The 20758-nt window shown below is 38.2% G+C and overlaps 1 protein-coding gene across 1 annotated transcript in view; it reads right to left on the bottom strand.

Moving 5' to 3' along the window:
- dysf (dysferlin, limb girdle muscular dystrophy 2B (autosomal recessive)) overlaps positions 1-20758 on the bottom strand; it is a 77215-nt gene extending 56457 nt beyond the window's left edge. Inside the window, exons 1-16 of the mRNA XM_028473955.1 lie at positions 20608-20758; positions 15400-15455; positions 14012-14103; positions 12875-12980; positions 10874-10997; positions 10535-10803; positions 9662-9790; positions 9530-9592; positions 8292-8342; positions 7740-7770; positions 7548-7663; positions 7329-7455; positions 6469-6572; positions 3674-3742; positions 3463-3506; positions 3218-3300 (exon numbers count right to left, since the gene is read on the bottom strand). Of these exons, the coding sequence (XP_028329756.1) occupies positions 3218-3300; positions 3463-3506; positions 3674-3742; positions 6469-6572; positions 7329-7455; positions 7548-7663; positions 7740-7770; positions 8292-8342; positions 9530-9592; positions 9662-9790; positions 10535-10803; positions 10874-10997; positions 12875-12980; positions 14012-14103; positions 15400-15455; positions 20608-20695 (1552 nt within the window). The 5' untranslated portion in view covers positions 20696-20758. The remainder of the gene's footprint in view (positions 1-3217; positions 3301-3462; positions 3507-3673; positions 3743-6468; positions 6573-7328; positions 7456-7547; positions 7664-7739; positions 7771-8291; positions 8343-9529; positions 9593-9661; positions 9791-10534; positions 10804-10873; positions 10998-12874; positions 12981-14011; positions 14104-15399; positions 15456-20607) is intronic.

Here is a 20758-nt window from a genome sequence, read left to right as displayed (position 1 = left end):
AGGAATGATGAGGATCACAGAAAAGAAAAGAAAGTCCTTGAACGCCACGCAAGCTCAAACAGAAGCACCAGACCTTGAACACATTGCGGTGCAGTGGATGCTTGTTTCAAGTCGTTCTCAGAAACAAGGCAGTAAAAAGTTAGGAGTTGTTAGTCTAATGAAGGTCAACACAACACACAGCTACTGTTAACGCCAACGGGTCAGGTCAACATTTCCACCTGAGCAATCATAGACAATCAAAATCCATGCAGTCCAAAGCTAATGCTAATAGTGAGCCAGGTGATTAGCATTAACACCAACAGAGAATTTGAGAACCCACACACAATATAGAGGTGAATGCTAAAGCTCACCGTTAGCTGAATTAAGTAAAAGAGCAACAATGCAGCTCCCTACTTAACAACAAGAACAACAACCCTTAGCCATTAGCATAGCTGTTACTAGCCGATGCTGAATTTAAGCTTGCAATATTCCTCACTGAAGACTTCTAACGCTCGCAGCTAATGCCTTAAATCAACAACGAAACAGGTTATAGAGTTTTGCTAATGCAAACAGCTAGGGATGTAACGATTAATCATAAGGCAGTTAAAAATCAATTTATAGGTACCACGGTTCACATCGATGCTCTGAAAATTGAATAGCAATACTTTTTTTAAACAGCAGAGGGCGCTATATATCCTTCTCATCTAAAAGTGTAGGTGGCGGGCGGAATCTGCTACTACTTTCTTTCTGGCCGCCATCTACTCTTAAACATGTTCATAAATGATTCCTTACCCCTTTAGCACCGAAAGAATATCTGTAATATTACGAGAATATCTGTAAAAGTCACGTTTTTCTATTAGCTCTGTGTGCTAGCATAGCATCTCTTCTTCACTGCAAGGATATCTGCATGCCAACCGACCACTGGGTTACCAGCGCCCTCTGCTGGTCCAAACAAATATCTGACATAAATACAGTGCAGACTGTTTTTGTCTTTTTTTTTAAAGTCCAATTGTTAAGACACAAAATACATTTTCAGTTGCACTTTTAAAAAGAAAATGAACTATTATGTAGTTTTGCATTGTTTACTATAGAACCAGAATTTAAATTAATAGGCTTCTTCTTCATTTGTATCGTATCGGGAGTTGAGTGAATCGTTACATCCCTAATAACAGCTTTGCCAACTAAAAAAAATAATGGATTTTCATTACCCATTACTGCCAATGCTAATAGTTAAACCTTTTACTGAGCATTATACTGTACTGTATGGACTGATAATACTGACAGTGATAAACTAGCTCTGAATCCCTGAATATAAAGGCGAATGCTAATTGTTACACTAAACAGTAGCTTCTTGTTGATGCTAATAGTTTACAAAGTGAACAATTTTAGTCAAAAAAGCATATATAGAAAAACTTTGGCTGATGTTTATAGCTAACGCTCATAGCTAATCTCTGGAATCAACTTAACTTATATGTATTAGCATTGTTGGTAATGCTAATAGCTTCCCAAGTAACTTCTTATTTGAAGGCAACAGCTAATGCTAATAGTTAATGAAGTAATGTTATGGCTGGCAAGGATAAACTGGAAAGAAACTCATGCAAAACACGCAAGAATTTGCTCAGAGCACTTTATGTCAGATGCGTATCTTATAATGTGTTGACAGATATAATGTACTCAGTATTATCTTGTGTATATACTGTATGCTGTCACTTGTGAGTTTCATTATTTAGATTACTGTATTATAGAAAGTAACAAGATCACTCAATGAATGGTGCCAAAATTAAGGCATTTAATATAATTAAAAAGCATTAAATGAAGTTCCAATTGGAATTAAATCTAAAGCTCTTGAGAAATGTTGGCATTGCTTGTTAATTTTTGCTGCATAATTTCCTCAAAAATGCAAAACATGTCGTTGAACTGTGGTGCCATTGTATTATTATTATACAATTATTTGCTCAAAAGTTGTCTCTTGTGTCCAATTTGCGTTTGAATATCTACTTTTAATCTCATTCCTCTGTTTGATGGAATGTTTTTCAAATCTTCAGAAATAAATATACACATTTTTTTCTGCATTTGAGGCATTAAAAGTATAGCCTTAGGGCATTAAAATTACAATTAAAAAACATGACATTAGATATACTGCTACCAGTAGAAACCCTGAAGAGCTAGACTCAATTATCACATCAATAATATGATTAGGTTACTGTGCTGTAGATTTAACATATCATTAGGACATAATATAGATACGGATCCACGCTATTGAATGAAATTTTCACGTCGTACCTCTGTCTATCTTGTGTTAATAAAGTATTTTATAATCTCTGTCACTTTGTCTCTTTATGATTTTAGTAACGTCACAAAATTTGCGAGTACAACTTTGTAAACAGCAGTAAACGCAGCATCAAAGATGGCGTCTCCGGGAAGATCACGTGGCATTCATTGGCCTGTGGGAACTATGCATATCATGTGTCAAACTCAAGGCCCGGGTGCCAAAATTCGGCCCTTTAAATTCGATCTACAGGAAAAAAAATCGAAACGACAGAAATCATGAATTGTGTAAAAATACTGAGTAATTCAGTTGTAAATATCTCAACCCCTTCAAATACATAAATTCAATATCCACAATATTTGCCAGGGCGGACAGTTTTCCCATGGTTTTATCACGTTTTAATTGCAAATCTTTGAAAAAGAAATCTTAATTTATTAAAATTATTCCACAATTTTTACCTAAATTGAATAAAAATTGGTCACAAACTCAAGGAAATTTAAAGATTGGATATTGTCTGTAACGTCTATTACTTGACATATATTTGTAGGGCAGAAAATTGTTGAAATTACTTGTTTTCCCGCCTAAAATTTGAGGCCCACTTGAGATCAAACTGGTCCGTATTTGGCCCTTGAATTAAAATATGTTTGATAGCCCTTATTTATAAGTATTAGCGTTGTTGGTAATGCTAATAGCTATCCCATTAGCAACAGCTAATGCTAATAGTTAACCTTTTAGAACGACGTTCCACATTTAGCTACTTTAACCCTTTCAGTGTGGACTCCTGCTAATGCTAACCTTGGGTAATGAACTAGCTGTAAATCACTGAAGATAACGGCTAATGCTAATTGATAACTAAAAATCTATAAATTTGTTGATGTTTGTCTTACAAAGCATTCCACCTTAGGCGTTAAAAACCGCAAGATGGTCCAAAACCAGTTGAAAGTACAGAGTGGAGTGGTCGGGACGTACCATCTATCTCCCCCCCGGGGGCGGAGATTTTAGACATGCAGAGGTGGGTGGTTCCGATGATGTCGTTGTGACTCGCTCGGTCCCTGAAGAAGAAGAAGAAGAAGAAAAAGGAGAAGGAGAAGGAGAAGGAGAAGAAGAAGAAGAAGAAGAAGAAGAAGAAGAAGAAGAAGAAGAAGAAGAAGAAGACTGGTTATAGTTTGATCCACATCAGGAACGTTCTGGTTGATGTGGGACGGTGGATTCACCAGTCCAGGATCCTGATCCGCATCTTCTCACACATGGACGGGAACTGGGAACCAAAGAGAAAGAAAACAACATTAGGACCACCTAGTTTACATGTGTGAACAGTAGTTCCTACAACACGTGGAGGAAATTAAGTCTTAACAGACCTTGGTGGTTAAAATACCTTGGGAAGTTGGGGGGGGGGGGTAGTTGTTTTTGTGTGTGTGTTCTTACTCTGATGGGCATGTTCAGACTCTGGTTCCAGTGAGGGTTGGCGTTTTTCTCCAGAATCCTGGTGCACACCTGAAAGTAAACACCATGGTCCCTCATTCCCACATTCAAACAAAAACACTGAAATCATTTTGTGGGGAGCTCTCTCCTAGTCGCGTCTGTTTGGGAAAAAATTGTAAAAATTTGTCTACAAGCATGGAATTTGTCGTACTTGCAGTTTTTGACCTGCTGAATTCAAATCTGGCAGGAACTGGAACCAATTCTTCATGGGGGTTGCCACATTGGATAATTCAAAAAGACTGCCGCCCAAAAAAAGGTTTTTTCCTTTACTAGTCAACCAAATGTCACATAATAATTTTTAATTTTAAGGTTTTAGACCTCAGAGTTATGGTTTAACCCAATTGTCATTCATAGTCATAACGCCCCCTATTGGTAAAAGGAAATCATAGACATTATATTTGCACAGAACATTGCAGGAAAGTTTGTGATATAATCCTTGAAAATGTTCAGCTACGTCTCAACACTTAAAAATTTCCCACACACCTCAACGTGCGCCATGTTCCAACATGCGTGTGGTTGCGAGGGCGCGTTCATCACTGCTTGCAGCTTTAATTAGGGGGCCAAGTCTTCAGTTGGACCTGATCTAAAGTTGAGTAAAGAATTTTGTTCTGTCAAAATATGCGCAAACTATTAACGAGTAAAGTTTTCTAGCTTGCTATAAAAACGCAAACTGTTGCATACCTCGGTCAAAATAAATGCAAACACCAAATCTGAGATCCTTGGTTGGCATGTGACTGTGGGGGTATGAGCAAAATTTGAATAATTTAGGCCAATATATCATAGCATATATCTTTAGCATATATCTCTCAAATGGCAAGACTGATTTTTACCAAATTTGGTGAGTATGACCTTGAGGCCATATCTCAAAGTTAATTGCGATGGGTCAAAGTGGGCGTGGCATATTACAACATAAACAACAAACATTTATTACAGGGTATTTATAGAAGAGCACACAGACCACCTATACCAAAAATCGTGCCACTGGGTGGTGTTATAATGGGTACAAACTCATTTTGGCCTCTAACTTTCACATTTTAAATCACATCTTCATAGACTTTATATCCACGTGTTAACCTAAACACAGTCGCATCGTCTGACATAGGCCACGCCCACTCCTGTATAGCACTGAATAACCTGGGCTGGGCCACGTCCATTACTATTACAACACCCGTCATCCTTCGTGACGTACTTCCATGGGCTCCGCAAAATCTGGGGGCCGAGTAGCGCGGGAAGGCTTGGCCCCCTTCCATAACTGCTTGCAGTTGTAGTTATAATTGTAATTGTAATTTAAAAAATCCGTTGCTGGCATTAACATAATTACATTGTAATCGAGTTTAGGTAATTGACTTTGTAATTGTAATTTGCAATAAAAATTGTATAAAAATTGTCAATTAAAATCTAACACAAAACGAGGGAGCCATGTTACAGTTCTACACATATGTAGTTAATAATTATTAAAATATGTTTCATATCAAGCTTTCACACACACACATTTAGAAAAAATAAATCTAGGGGTACACTGACACAAAAAAAGGCTCAGACGCCCACACCAAAAATATTAAAAGCTTTATTTTCATTGATTAGGAAGATCAACAAGGTAATCAACAGATAGGAAATAAATTAGATGAGATATATATGTTTTAGTGTATTCTACAGCTGATTTAGGAGCCTTTAGCATAAGAGATGCTAACAGAAAGCTAACACAAGAGGGAGGTTAACTTTTATTAGATTATTCATTTCAGACTGTCTTTGACTTTGTGAGGATAAAAAAATATTGTAATCTAATAAAAAATCCTGGTCACTGTAGTTGCAATTGAATTGTAATTGAACATTGGTAATTGAAAACATAATTGTAACTGAAAAATTTAATTGAACCCAACCCTGGTGGCCATATTGGATTTTCCAAAATAGCGATGCTAGTCAGGGTAACTGTCAAATAGGCGTTATTAAAATCCCTGAGGTCCAAAACCTTAGAAAAGTGTTTCTAATTTTAACTAGAAACAGTGTGGATTCATTAGCTTAGTGTTAGCAATACCATTAATATTAGCCTAGCATTAGCATTATCTTAGCATTATCATTAACCTAACAGTAGCATTGACTTAGCATTAAGATTAGCCTAGCGTTAGCATTAGACTATTGTTAGTATTAGTGTTAGCCTCGCATTAACATTAACCTAGCGTTAACATTGAGTTAGCATTAACCTAACATTACCATTAGCCTAAGGTTAGCATTAACCTAATGTTAACATTAACCTAGCATTAGCCTACCATTAACCTTAGCCTAGCAATAACATTAGCCTCGCATTAGCATTAGCAATAACCTAACAATTGCATTAGCCTAGCATTAGCAATAGCATTAACCTAGTGCTGGCATTAGCCTAGCGTTAACGTTAACCGAGTATTAAAGTTTGCATTAGCCGATCGTTATTATTAGCCTAGTATTAGCAATAGCCTAGCAATAACATTAGCCTAGCGTTAATGTTCGCCTAGCATTAGTTCTAACCTAGTATTAATATTAGCATTAACCTAGCATTAGCCTGGCGTTAGCATTAACCTAGCATTGACTTTTGGTTGGCTTTGTTTAGCCGCCATTTTGAATTGCCCAATATGGCGACCGCAGTGAGAATTGGCTCCTCCCCCCAGCAGATTTGAATCCAATGGGTCAAAAACTACAACTTTGCCAAATTTCCCGCACCTTAAAATCCCCTTAACAGACCGGTCTAGTCCGGGAGTTTTTACCGTTTTTCCAGCAAAGTGGATCTCCACCAGTGGATCCACCAGGTTCTTCCTGTTGCTGTCGAAGCCCAGAATCTGTCTCATCCCGTCCATGAAGGCGTCGTCCACTGAGAGACACCAACACATTGTTACGCTTTAAATGGTCATCATGTTATCTTGTGATTGTTCTTCATTTCTACCAAAACAATAGTTTTGCATGAAAAACTAATAAATGAGTTATTTACTTCACACACTAAAATAATATTTTTGGACGACCGTAACAATGAGTGACGCCATTAATGCATCACCAGTTGTAACAGTGACCAGTTGAAATGATACACCCACAAGTAAAATACTTTCCTTTCCAACAAATCGTACCGTCATTAATGAAACTAGGACGTTTTTATTCATTACACCCTCTGAACATGAGACAACATTAGAATACCGACCAATCAGAGCACAGGAAACATCAAAAACTTTGTTTGTGTGTTTTAGGAGTCATTTTGTGTGTTTTTGATGTTGTTTTGTGTATTTTTACAGCAATAACATATTGACTGTCATTATAAGTCATTTTGCATTGTTTTGTTGTAGATTTGTGTGTTTTAGGAGTCATTTGGTGTGTTTTGTTTTTTTAGTTTTAAAAATGACAAAAACAAACATTTTCTGTAAAAATAGCTCCCCCTGGCGGCCAATACCAGAGAATACAACAGAAATGACAGGTCACACGGGTTCCTACGAGTATATTGGTGCAGCATCCATAATTATGTGTGTGTTTTAGAATACTTCTGTGTACATTTGATGTTTTTGTGTATTTTTCGTTGACATTTTGTTTTATTTTTCTCATCGTTGTGTGCGTGTTTCAGACATTGATGATGAGTTCTCACTCTGAGGCAGATCTTCAGCTCTGTAGATCTTCAGGGTGAAGGTGGCCCCCCTCAGGGAGAGGCCGGCCGGTCTCAGCAGGTTCCCCTCGATGTCCTCCTTCTCCTCCACACACTCACGTTTGTCCGCCTACACACACACACACACACACACACACACACACGAGTCAGCGTTTCTGGAGCAAACACTTGATGGTGATGGTTGTCCAGACCGTGACTCACAGGTGGCTCGTCTCCGGCCGCCAGGACAAACAGGCTGACCTTCAGGTAACCTTTGACCCCTGCTGAGAGGTCGTCGGGGTCGCACAGCAGCAGCCACTTCCTCAGAAAGCAGTGACCTGTAAAAGAGTCAGAGAATCCGACCCTAACCTTTCACCTGCTGCTGCTGCGTGAAAAAAAAAGCAAAACACTCACGGTGCTCGTTGTAGATGGTTCCCACGTCCAGCTGTGGAACAGGTGGGGGCGGAGTTTAGAATATGGGACACATGAGGGGCGGAGTTTTCATTTTTTGGCTGAATAAGTAAAAAGTCTTTAGATCCAGCCGATTGAAAAACAGCCTTGAGCCTTCTAAAATTTGTTTAAAAGTTGCAAATTATGGGAAATAGAATTTAAAAATATGGGGGACATTAGTTTATAATATGTGACATTAGGTGGAAAAGTGGTAGAAATGGTTTATAAGTGCTGAAAATGTCTGGAAGGTGGAAAAATGTGCAGAAAAGACATTGAAATGTGACGTAGAAGTGTCAGAAATGGGAGTAATGTAGCAAAAATACATTAAAAGGAGCAAAAATATGACAGAAAAAGTGATGAAAACAGGTTGAAATATGGTGAATTTGGTGGAGTTGTAGAAAAAGGGTAAAAATAAGCAAAAAGCGGCTCAAAATGCTGAGAAAACATTGATAACCGAGCCTTTGTCTCGCTATGAGAACAGTTGGTAAAAGACATTAGCGTTAGCAGCTAGCTTACCTTAAATTCCCCGATGACAGCGTCGGTTCTCAGGGAGCGAGAGTTACAAACCTACGAGATGAGACGTAGCGTTTTATTATGTTTGATACTCGTAGCTTAGCTGATGCATCTGGAGCTGAAGTTTAGTTTAAATACATTTCATTTCTCTGAAAGTGACTGTTTGGAGTCTAGGACGTGATTAGCCTGGGTTAGCATTTAGAATCAGAATCAGAATCAGAATCAGAATCAGAATCAGAATCAACTTTACTGACCAAGTAATGTATTGAATACACACGAGGAATTTGTCTTGGTGAACTGTGCTCTCTCTGATAGTGTAAACATTAAATAATAACAATCAACTAGAATAAAGAAAAATAAATAAAAAAGAAGTATAACATTAATATAAAGAGTAGTTAGACTAATATGTGCAAACTAAATAAAACAACAAGATAATAATAATAATAATAATAATAATAATAATAATGAAATAAAATAAAAATACAATAATAATAATAATAAGATAATAGTGCAGTAGTGCATTGATGAGTAGTGCAGGTGAACATTTAAATTAAATATTATGTCCATGAACATTCTCAGTGACAGGTTGATCCAGGGTTGTTATGTTAGTTCCAGGTTATTTCACAGTAACAGAAACAGCGTGGCTCATTAGCATAATGAAGCAGAACCCAAAAACTAAATACAAACAAAATGCATAAAAATACGCAAAATGACTAGAAAAACAGGCTAAACACACAAGACAACTACAAAAACACAAACATTAACAGAAAATATACAAAACAACAACAAATGTTCAAAAAAGACACAAAACTAACATAAAAAATACAAAGAAAACCTAACAAAATGAACAGTATTACTTCAAAAACACAAAACATGACCACAGATATACAAAAAAAGACCAAAAATACACAAAAAAACTCACAAAATGACAACCATATGAACAATATTACTCCAAAAACACATAAAACAACGTTAAAAACCCACAAAACATGACCAAGAATGACAGGAAAACATCCAAAACAACAACAAAAACACACAAACCCCTATTTTTACTGTTACAGTCACAGTTTTTGTGGCTCCTACTCTGATATTTCTGTAATAAAGCCTCCCTGGTATCGATAGGTTATTGGTAAAGTGTCTGAGGAGTGAAAAAACCATCTCGACTCTACCTATCTAACATCTAGAATCTCATCAGTCAGTTTATAAGTGAAGAAACTATGAACTAAAGCTACATTACTCACAGTGAAGAACATCGGCTCATTAAACAAGTCCGACGGAGTCTCGAAGAAGTTCAAGAAAAATGTCTGCAGGAGAAAGTTTGACTCATTAATGTGTCAATAAATCTAACAATAACATATAAAATTTGATTTTACTTCGTCAAAGATTGGATTGTTTCCTTTCCTGATGCGAGTCCTCCTGGTTTGTCCACAGACGGACACTTTCACCACAGGTTTGATGTTGATACCTGGCAACTGTCGGCCCTCGATGATCCTCACACGGATCTACAACAAGTTAGTTTACAAATGATGAATAAAACAATAGAACACAATAAACATAGAACATATATACTGTACATAAGCAGGAGAAACACCACATAGATGGCTGATGGTGTGGGGAAAACAAGAAGAACAAATAAAGTCAGGAAAGGATGGATGCACTAGATCAGGGGTTCTCAACGTTGGGGCCAGGACCCTATTTGGGGTCACTAGACACTGGGAGGGGGTCTCCAGATGCCTTCAAGAAACTAAGAATTATTTTATTTAACAATTTCTGCTCATTTTGACCCTTTTTCTGCAACTACACCAAACTCACCATATTTTAACCTATTTTCATCACTTTTCTGTCATATTTTTGCTCCTTTTAATGTATTTTTGCTACATTTCTCCTATTTCTGACACTTCTACTTCACTTTTCTGAACATTTTTTCCACTTTCCAGACATTTTCAGCTAAATCCTTTCCACCACTTTTACACCTTGTCACATATATTGACCTATTATTGTCACTTTTAACCTCTTTTCACCAGATTTCATGATTATTCTTTCCAATTTAACCACATTCACCATTTCTCATGCCCATTATTTGCCAGTTTAAACTAATTGTTCCAATATTGACACTTTGAACCCTTTTTAACACTTTTTCTGTCTGTTTTTATCCACTCTAATTTACTCTTTACCAACTTCAGTGCTTTTTAAATCCCATTTCACCAACTTTTCCACCATTTGGTTTTGATTCTGATTAAACAAACCTGGAGGTCCTGTGGTTTGTTGGGTAGGGTCTTGGGTTGGCCCCCCGCCCCTCCTCCACCTCGCCTCCTCTTCCTCAGCCCTCCCTGGTTGTTGTAGGCAGGTGGGGAGCGTTTGGGCGTCTGGGCGGCAGGGGTCTCCCTGCCCGACGGCCCCCCCTGGGGGCCCACGATGACCATGGAGCGGGTGTCGTCCGGCCCCTGGTCCTCGGGGGCCTCCAGCATCATCAGGCTCTCGGTGTCGTCCTCGCCCAACGTGTCCAGAGAGATCACTGGGGACACATCAGCGTTATTTATTACAGAAACTGAAGGAATGGGGGGGGGGGGGGGATACGGGAATACTTGTGACGGTGTCCAGCTCCACATTGGGGGCGCTGTGAGGGAGACCCTCCTGATGGGGGTGAGGCGGGAATATGGGCCCAGATCCTGGAGGAGGCATGTAGGAAACCTGCAGAGACAGCGTGGCCTGGACCACCATAGAAACCATCTTTATTATCAATGTTTTAGCCTCATAACATTCATTTATTATGTCCCTGATTCTAAATCCAGCCATTTTTATTTTAGTTTATGTCATTAAACTCATTTGATTTCCTTTATTGTATTTATTACATTTAGTCAGTTTATTCCTTCACAAATTCATTCATAAAATCTTTTTGTTTTCATTGGTAAGAAGAAAAAAAAAAAAATAGAAAAAAGGGGAAAATGGAAAAAAAGAGAAAGAAAAAAGAGAAAAAAGTGAGGAAAAGAGGGATTAAAAGAGAAAGATGAATAAAAAGTGAAAGAAAAGAAGGGGAAACAAGAAAGAAAAAAGACAATAAAAAGAATAGAAAAGAAAAGAACAAGGGAAAAAAATAGAGGGAAGAAGAAAAGAGAAAAAAGCAGCAAAAAAAAAAAGAGAAAAGAGAGAAAAAAAACTTGGACACGTATTAAAAGAGTAGAAGAAGAAAACAGTCTGCGAAGAAGAGGTTCTGGTGATAACCAGAAAAAGACTTTCAAAATAAAAGCCTGGAGCCTTCAGACAGTCCAGGGTTTGTTAAAGGAATTAAAGGGAAGTTCACGTCACATTTTGAACACAATGTTCTTAATGTGAGACAAACGCAGCAAAACATCCGTCAACATTTCTGACACAAAGACTTTGTTCAGGAAACAAAGAAACCAAAGGTGTGTCCACGAGAAGAATAGATATAGATCTATATCATTTTAAACAAACACTGGTAAATCATCAGAATCAGAATCAGAAATGTGTTTAATGGCCATGTACAGTTTTAAGGACAGTACAAGGAATTTGTCTTGGTAGTTGATGCACAAAACAAACAACAAAAAAATAATTCTATGTCAAACACATGGTTCACGCACTTTGTAAATGTACAAAAGATATATGTTTGAAAAGTATAGAAATGAAGGAGGATGTAAACCTCACAGATGTTGATAGTGGTGAACAATGGGTGGAGGACAGGACAAGCTTCTTCCTGTCACTTATCAAACAAATTAAATGCATTAGATTGAATTGGAGTTTTTTTCATTTCATGGAGATTTCTGTTGATATTTGTTTATTCATTTTTCATTCTTTTTTTTTATGGGTTTGTTCAAAATAAATAAAAACATAAAATTATTTTTTGTTTGATCTGATGAATACTTTTTGAAATATGGACAATTGAAGTGTTTTCTTCTATTTTCATCTTCCAATATGTCAGGAACTCCATCACATACTGTAGGAAAAGTACATATGGTATAGTAATATAGCTCCGCCTACTCTCTCAGAATATACAATAATATGTGAATAATTTTATTATTTTTGTTGTCGTCGAGTCATTTATAATGCATCAATTTTATATAGCGCTTTTTTGGACACTCAAAGACGCTTTACAGAATTAAGAGATTATTCTTTCACTCCACACTTAGTGGTGGTAAGCTACTGTTGTAGCCACAGCTGCCCTGGAGCAGACTGATGGAGGCGAGGCTACTAAAGTGCGTCATCAGCCCCTCCCACCACCACCAACACTCACTCACTCACGTACGACATTCATGTGTGTATTTACTGTATCTGTCAGTTTGTGTAAATGTCTAGTAATTCTGTGTTTTTTGTTCTTGTTCTGTGACTTTTTGGTGTCATTTGTGTATTTTTCTGTAAATTTTGGTACTTTTTATTTTTTGTTTTATGCTTTTTTTGTATTTTTCTCTCTGTCATCGAGCCATTTGTGTTTGTCTGTTATTTTGTGTATTTTTCTGTCATTTTGTGTATTATTGTTTGCTGTTGAATTTATTTTAATGTAGCTCCACCCACTCTCTGAGAATATCCAATAATATCTGTTGTACATTCTATCTGGTGGACATGTCACTCACCCCAGTGTTGTTCCTCTTGGTGTCCAGCAGGGAGATGGTGAAGGTGGCCGACAGACTGGGAGAGCTGAGGACGTCTCTGAGGGACAGACGACACTCGCCCAGAAACCTGTGGAGGAGAGAGAGAGAGCATGAAGATGAGTCTGAGCACAGTTCACATAAACATACAGTCAAATTAATGAAATAAATAGAAAAAGACCATGTAATTAAATACAAATATAAATATAAAAAAATAATAAATTCATTAGAATAATCCAAAACATAAAAACCAAGAAAACAAAAAGTAGTAATTAAATTTAAAAAATCTAATTATAAAAAGAATATTAATTAATTACAATAAATAAAACCATAAAAACCCAGAAAATAAAGTAATTAAATTAAACTAAAATCAAATTACACAAAAAATATTGATTTATTAATTACAATTTAAAAAAACCCAAAAAACAATTAAAAAAATCCTAGTAATTACATTTGAATTTAATTTTAAATAAAAACTAGTAATTCAATTTAAATTAAATTTGACAAAGAATATTAATCATTAGTCACATATAATAAATAAAACAAAAACTATTAAATAAAAACTAGTAGTTAAATTGAAATTAAATATACAAAGAATATTATTTAATTAATTAGAATAATTAAAAACATATAAAACATAAACCAAGAAAACAAAAACTAGTAATTAAACTAAAATTAAATCATACAAAGAATATTTATTTATGAATTAGAATAAATAAAAATATAAAAAACAATTAAATAAAAAATAGTAATTAAATTTAAATTGAATTATACAAATAATATAAATTAATTAAAATAAATAAAACATAAAAGCCAAGAAAATAAAAAAGAAGTAATTAAATAAAAAAATCTAATTATAAAAGAATATTAATTAGAATAAATAAAAACGAGTAATGAAGTTAAAATTGAATTATAAGTAGTAGTAAATGAAATCTATATGTAGCGATTGAACAGCATTATGCTGATGGACTGTGTGACTAATACAAAGGCTTGATTTAGATCTACTTAATAATATTAATCTGCTGTGTTTCCTCATCCATCATCTGGACTATGAATGGGTGGAAACGTGCGTCAGTGACAGGAAGTGTGCTCTGAAGTGTTGGACCAAAATAACCTCCGTACCTGTTCCTGCCCATCTTCTCGTGGTCTTTGACCACACAGTGAAGCTCGGCCCCCGAGTCCAGAGGGACCCCCTTCAGGTCCCACTCAAAGCCCTGACAGAGAGAAAGAAAGAAACAGAAGAGGAACGTTCTCCTTAGAACCGACTCCAACTCTCAGACCAACGTTGACTCTTTGGATCAGAAATAATCAATGCAGGAATGGGACTTCAAAATAAAATCAATTAGTGGCCATTGCAGACAGGTATTCACACTGGATATACAGACAACACCGTCCTATGTTATAAACAGGAACAGATGCTCCGCCTCCAAAGGTAATCTACATTAACTATTGAGTCAGACTCTGAGGGCGTATCTTTATAAACCCATTAAAGTACCTGACCCTGATGACGTCAGCTGACGCAATGCACTCTGGGATTTGTAGTATGGAAAGTGCACACCCAAAATACCAGCAGGATAAGATCCTGTGACTTTCTTTTAGACTGAATGTAGCCAATCTGAGGGTCGGTGACGATCGTCCCAATAAGTCAACAATCTTTCTTTCACATTTCAACGTATACCTGTGAAACGAGATCCGAACCAACGGGGTTCAGCAGGTGCTCGGGCTGCAGCGGAGCCTTGTGATCTATCAACAGCTACTGCCATCATTACGGTCCTGTGTGTGTAACGTTGTGTTTAGGAAGGGATGTGAATCTTTGGGTGTCTGACGATACGATTCAGAATTGATTCTCAATTCACGATTCAAAAATGTATACAATGCATAGTGTGTTAAGGCAAATTATAGCATCAAAACAATACAGTTTGTATAAGATCAGTTTAAATAAACTGATTCCAATGATGTCATCACACTAATGTTAAGACAAAAGCTAACATTTATCCATGCTAAACAAATAAAAACACACACACTCACTCCTTGTGCTGTCTATATGTAATACATTCCTGTTAATATCATGTCATAGACTGTAAAGGTCTGGGTGAGTTTGTGTGTTTTGACCTAACACTGTTGCCGTAGTAGTCGGAAGTCGCCATCTTGAAAGCCCATGGCCTACTAGTCTAGTCTCTACTAAGTTCTTGTATTTTTGGCTTGAAAAAACATGTGGTCCCAACCCCAAGGTTGAAAAACACTGATTTAGTAACTCCTGAATAGATTTATTTCTATAGTTTTTATCATTTCCAGTCATCTCACCCATGGGGTGGGACCAAGACTTTCCACTTTTTCTCTCTCAAGTACCCCCTGTAGTGCAATCGCATACCCCCATTTGGGAAACACTGCGTTAAGGTACTGAAACATGGTAACGTTTGATTTTACGTGAATTGGTACCAGGTAGTACTAAAGGAATACGTAAAAAACAACAAAAAAAACTTCTTATAAACGGTAGTCATGTGACTCACCTCATTCCAAACCGGGTTTGGGTTGTTCTTGATGACCTTGGTCTTCTTCTTGGACCCTGATGATGATAAAACATGAGTCATACACTGGTCTCTATGATCAGTCACAGGAAACACACGTGGACATCCTGGACTGAGACAGTCAACAAACTTATGTAGACTTAGGATTAAAGTCAATGAAATACTGCTCATTATTTGCCATATCTCAAAGAAGGTGAGGGGATGTCCATTATGGTAGGGGGTGGTAACCACTGAGGGAGGGGCCTATAGAGCCTGGCCACAGAAAAAGATTGTTTTAAATACTGGGAACACTCCTCAAACTCCTCCTTGTGTTCTTTTTCTATTCTCTGTCTGTGGTCGTGGGTTCACAGCCCTTTTCAAGCTTTTTTGGAGGAATAAAAAAAGCCCACTCTAACTGAGATGGAACTCCTACAGTGACTTTTCTCAGTTGGATACCGTCAGTAAACCTGCTGCTCTTGGTTCAGAGGAGTGGCAGCTCTACTCTGAGCTCCTCAACCTCTCTCTAAGACCACGCTCGTTCAACTGCAGGTCATTTGATGCACTGAACGCCTCTTGAACACTGTGGAAAAAGGTGCTTTCCTGTTTTTACTGCAGTTAATACACACACACACACACAATGTGAGGGCAAACACACACATACCGATGTCAATCTGTTCTTAAAAAACATCCCCACCCTTCCCACAGACGTGTCAAGAGGTTACTGTGTGTGTGTGTGTGTGTGTGTCAGAGAAACAGGAAGTGGCACAGAGTTGCCTTCCTGCGTGAGTCGGCCATATTCTCTAAAAATAGCTGTGAGAAGAAAATGCTAAGTTTGGACGTTTGTTACATCATGACCTCATAGAGATAGAAAGAGAGAGCGAGAGAAAGCCACACCCCTTTACCCTTTGACCCCGCTCTGCCAGCACTGCTACATGCTAAGCTAACCACGAAATACAGATAGGGATGCAAGCCCATGGCTATGGGCGGGACAAATGGGGCCCAGCCCACCCAGCACAAGCATTGTGCCCACCCACTTGTGACACAGGTTTTTATTTTTTTTATTTATTTATTTTTTAAATGGGATAATAGCTACATTTCTGTTATTGTAAGTTTGCATTTATTATTATTTATCATTAAAAAATATACAGAACAATGATGTTTTTGTGTGTGATTTTTATTTTATTGATGTAAATCTACACAACAACTGAGTCGAAAAGGAAGTGAAGTCAGTTTATTAAGCGCGTATTTTTGAAATTAGAAACAGAAAACAGGACGAAAATATTGACTTTATACACAGCGGTGACGCTAGTGAACATTACATCAAAGAGAACAAGGCTTTGATCACTGTGTAACCTCAGCTCCTGCAGGTAGAGGTTCAGGTGCGGTGCGCGCAGGAGTGTTGGTGTGTGGTGCGCACAGGTCGGTGCGCACAAGAGTGTTGGTGTGTGCGGTGCGCACAGGTCGGTGCGCACAAGAGTGTTGGTGTGTGCGGTGCACGTTAATATTCCCTCGGTGTTGTCTGCAGGCGCTGTGATGGTTACCTGCCTCCTTTAATGAGCTGAGCTGCAGCTTCCTGCCTTTGTCTGAGTGTGGTTTCCTGCTCGCGCACGCGCACACGCACACACCTTGGGGTCAGGACCCCTTTTGGGGTCAGTGAAACACTGGGGGTGGGTCGCCAGTTGCCTTCTAGAAGCTAGGAATTTTCTGTACAATTTGAGGCCATGTTTGCTTATTTTTACCATTTTTCTACAGCTACACTAAACTTGCCATATTTTCACCTTTTTTCTTGCCATATTTTTACTCCTTTTAATACATTTTTCTTACATTACTCCCATTTCTGACACTTCTACATCAAATATCAACGCCTTTTCTGGACATTCCACTTGTAAACCCTTTCTACCACTTTTGTGTCACATATGTCGACCCATTATTGTCACTTTTAACCCATTTTATTTCTGATTAAAACAAGGATTTACATTTTTAATATGACTATATACTGTAGCCCAAATTATAATAAACTTCCTGGATAATAGTAGATATTATCACGGGCTGAAACGTTTGAGAGCTACTGGTTTAAGTGGTGATCGAGACCGACACTTACTGGATTTGGATTACAAGGTACTGAAACGTCAGACATTGGTTCTGGAAAAAGTGATTATCATTGTTATTATTATTAGTATTATTATTATTTGAGGAACAAAAACTCAAACAGAAACAAGAACAAAGAGAGGAGCGTACATAGAAAGAAACTGCATAAAAGGCTTGATGCTCCATCAGATCCCACAGGGCCAGCTGTGTGGTTTCCCTGCTGATCTTACCTCTGAAGGTCACACTTGTCAGAGGGTTGCCCTGTTTCAGGTTGGTGGCCCGCTGAAGGACGCAGCGCAGCATAGTTTGGACCCAGTAGACTATGGGTTACTGAGAGAAATCCTGTTCCACCTCCACCACCAACAAACCATGAATGGAACCGTGGAGCAGCAGCAGCAGCAGCAGCTTAATGATCCAGTTAGAAACGGCTCTGTGGCTCCTGCTCGTCTCGTTGACACACGGAGCAGTGAGCGAGAGCGTGGGGAACATCCCGAGGAAACCCCGACACTTCCTGTCCTCTCTCTCCTACTCCTCCTGACTCCATGGAGCTGCTTTCTCCATTTCTTTTTGAATAATATGTTAAGGTTTCATTTATTCATGTTGTTCAGGAAATTTACTTTGATCTCCTGACATGTTTCGACTGTCAACTGCCAGTCTTCTTCAGAGGCATCTGTTGTTCGCGTTGATGTTTTTTTTGACATAATTCCAGCAAGTTGTTTTTGAATAATACGTTATGGTTTTATTTATTCAGACAATTGTTTTTCAGGAAATTTTACTTTGATCTCCTGAGATCAAAGTACAATTTCCTGAAAAACAGTTGTCTGAATAAATGAAACCTTAACGCGTGCTTTCTACATTTCACCTTCACACAAAAAAATGTTTTTCATTATATTTACTTTGATCTCCTGACAAGTTTTGACTGTCAACTGCCAGTCTTCTTCAGAGACATCTGCTGATCACTTTGGGGTTTATTCTCCCATCTGGACTTAAGCACTTTTTTACGTGCCTGCAGTTACGCACTTCTCGCCGATGCGTATTCTCTGGTCCAGGCTGCTGACACGCCCACCACGCATAAAATAGACCAAAAATGCGGATGTGTGAATGAAGGCGGGGCCGAAGGAAAGGAGGCGGTGATGTGGTTTTTTGGCTAGAAATCATGGAACATGGAGTTTTACCAATGCTTGTAAATGTCATTGAAATTCATAAAAAGTTCACTTTTAATTTGAAACGCCTTCATTGATAAACAATGCAACAGGTTGATTTGATCAGATTATTGCAGTGTGACTGAGTCACAGTTAAAATCTCTTTCCTTGATCATCATCACCATCATCATCATCATCATCATCATCATCATCACTGTAAAGCGTGACAGAGGTAGATGATGTAGATATGATGTAATAACGTGTCCACAGAGCGTCCTGCTTTAATACAGAGGGATGTTTACAGTGAAACAGAACTATTAACTTCTATAATACACAGTTTTAAATATTAATAGTTTAAAGTGAGCTCAGCCTCATTAAAATATGTGTGTGAACAGTTAGTGTTCCATCCTCATCTGCATATGACAGCATGTTTCACTCTGTAGTGGATCAAACTGTGACTTTACGTTGGACAGAAGTCTGTGTCTGTCAGAGTTTTAATTAATCACACAGCAGCAGCTGAGTGATCACAGCTGCTGCTCCACAACGCACTACCTACCTGAATATGTTGTCTGAATAAATGAAACCTTCACATAATGCTTTACATTTCATCTTCACAGGAAAAACATTCCTGTCATCTGTCCAAACACTGCACAAGAACGTGGGAAGAAAGCAAGGACGTTCCCAATAAGTGATTGATCAAGACGGAAACACTGGGCAACGTTTCAAAGGAAGTTCAAATCAAAAACAGGAAGCGGTGCTCAAGGAAATTTTTTGTCTTAATTATAAACCGTAAATTCTATTATTTCAACCTTTTTCCAATATTAAAAAATAAGGTTTAAAGGAAAGACGTGCTGTGGGAGAACTAGCTACAACACTGCAAAATATACCCCCTTCAAAATAAAAGCACAAGGCCCACAACAACAACATATGCCGGTAACATTTTTTACACTAGCTGCTAAATAATCAGAAGTTTAAAAGGTCACCATTTAAAGCAGAACACCAGCTGGGATCTCATTAAAGACAACCCAATGCTGGGCCCCGACCCACAGATTGAAAAGCACCACCTTACAGTGAGCAGAAATAAATGAGTGACACAGCAGCGTCAGGGGTCGGATATCAGCCACGGAAAGACCCGGCGATCCCAACTGGGAACGATCAGCTGTTCACTAACGTCTCCTCAGGAAGAAGTACACACACAGGATTGTTGTGTAGTTGAGTTTGTGTGAAACGATTGTCCTCAGAAACATGAAATAGACCTTGTTTAAGAGACGCAATCTGATCCCATTCTGAGCTAAATATAGAGAATCAGCAGAGAGAGAAGTGCAAGAAACACACACACACACACACACACACACACACACACACGACTCCAACAATACACAACAACAACAACACTCTTAAAATGACTCCAAAAATGCACTAAATTGCAACAAGAAACCCACAAAATGACAAACGCAAACACATAAAGTGACAAGAAAGACACACAAGAAATTACAACAAATAATCTAAGGATGACTCTGTAAACACAAGAATTAAAAAACCCCCACAAAAATACTCCAAAAACCCACAAAAACAATAGAAAAATACACAAAACCACTACAGAAATACATGGAACAACAATAAAAACACCTAACACACAAAATGACAACAAAAACGAGGAGTGATGGAGGGAATATGAAGCGGCCGCAGCACAGACTGTGTAGCTTTAGGTTGATTTAAACGTGTGTGTGTGTGTGTGTGTGTGTGTGTGTGTGTTCTGATGAGGCTCATGGACTTGTGATGCTGATGCACAAAAGCCTTCCTGTGCATCACACTGGTGCGTTAGCATGCTGGATTCACTAGAAGATTCACTCCCGTGGGCCATTTCAGAAAATAAAAAGAAGCCTGAGAAAAGCAATGTCAGCACAAGGAGAGAACATGCAAACTCCACACAGACAGAAACCCTGGGACAGACTAATGATCCACGCTGGTGCCTTCATACCGTCCCAGGTGACACTGCAGTACGCATCACTGACGTCGCTGTCCGGAGTTTGCAGGTTCTCCGCACACAGGAGGAACACACGCAGCATGACACGCCCTCAACACGCCGTGACTCGGTCTGACTGAAGCACTGCAGAGAGAGAGAGAGTGTG

Source organism: Gouania willdenowi, chromosome 18 (assembly GCF_900634775.1).
Source record: "Gouania willdenowi chromosome 18, fGouWil2.1, whole genome shotgun sequence".
Taxonomy (NCBI): Eukaryota; Metazoa; Chordata; class Actinopteri; order Blenniiformes; family Gobiesocidae; genus Gouania; species Gouania willdenowi.
This window is presented reverse-complemented; position numbering and strand designations above follow the sequence as displayed.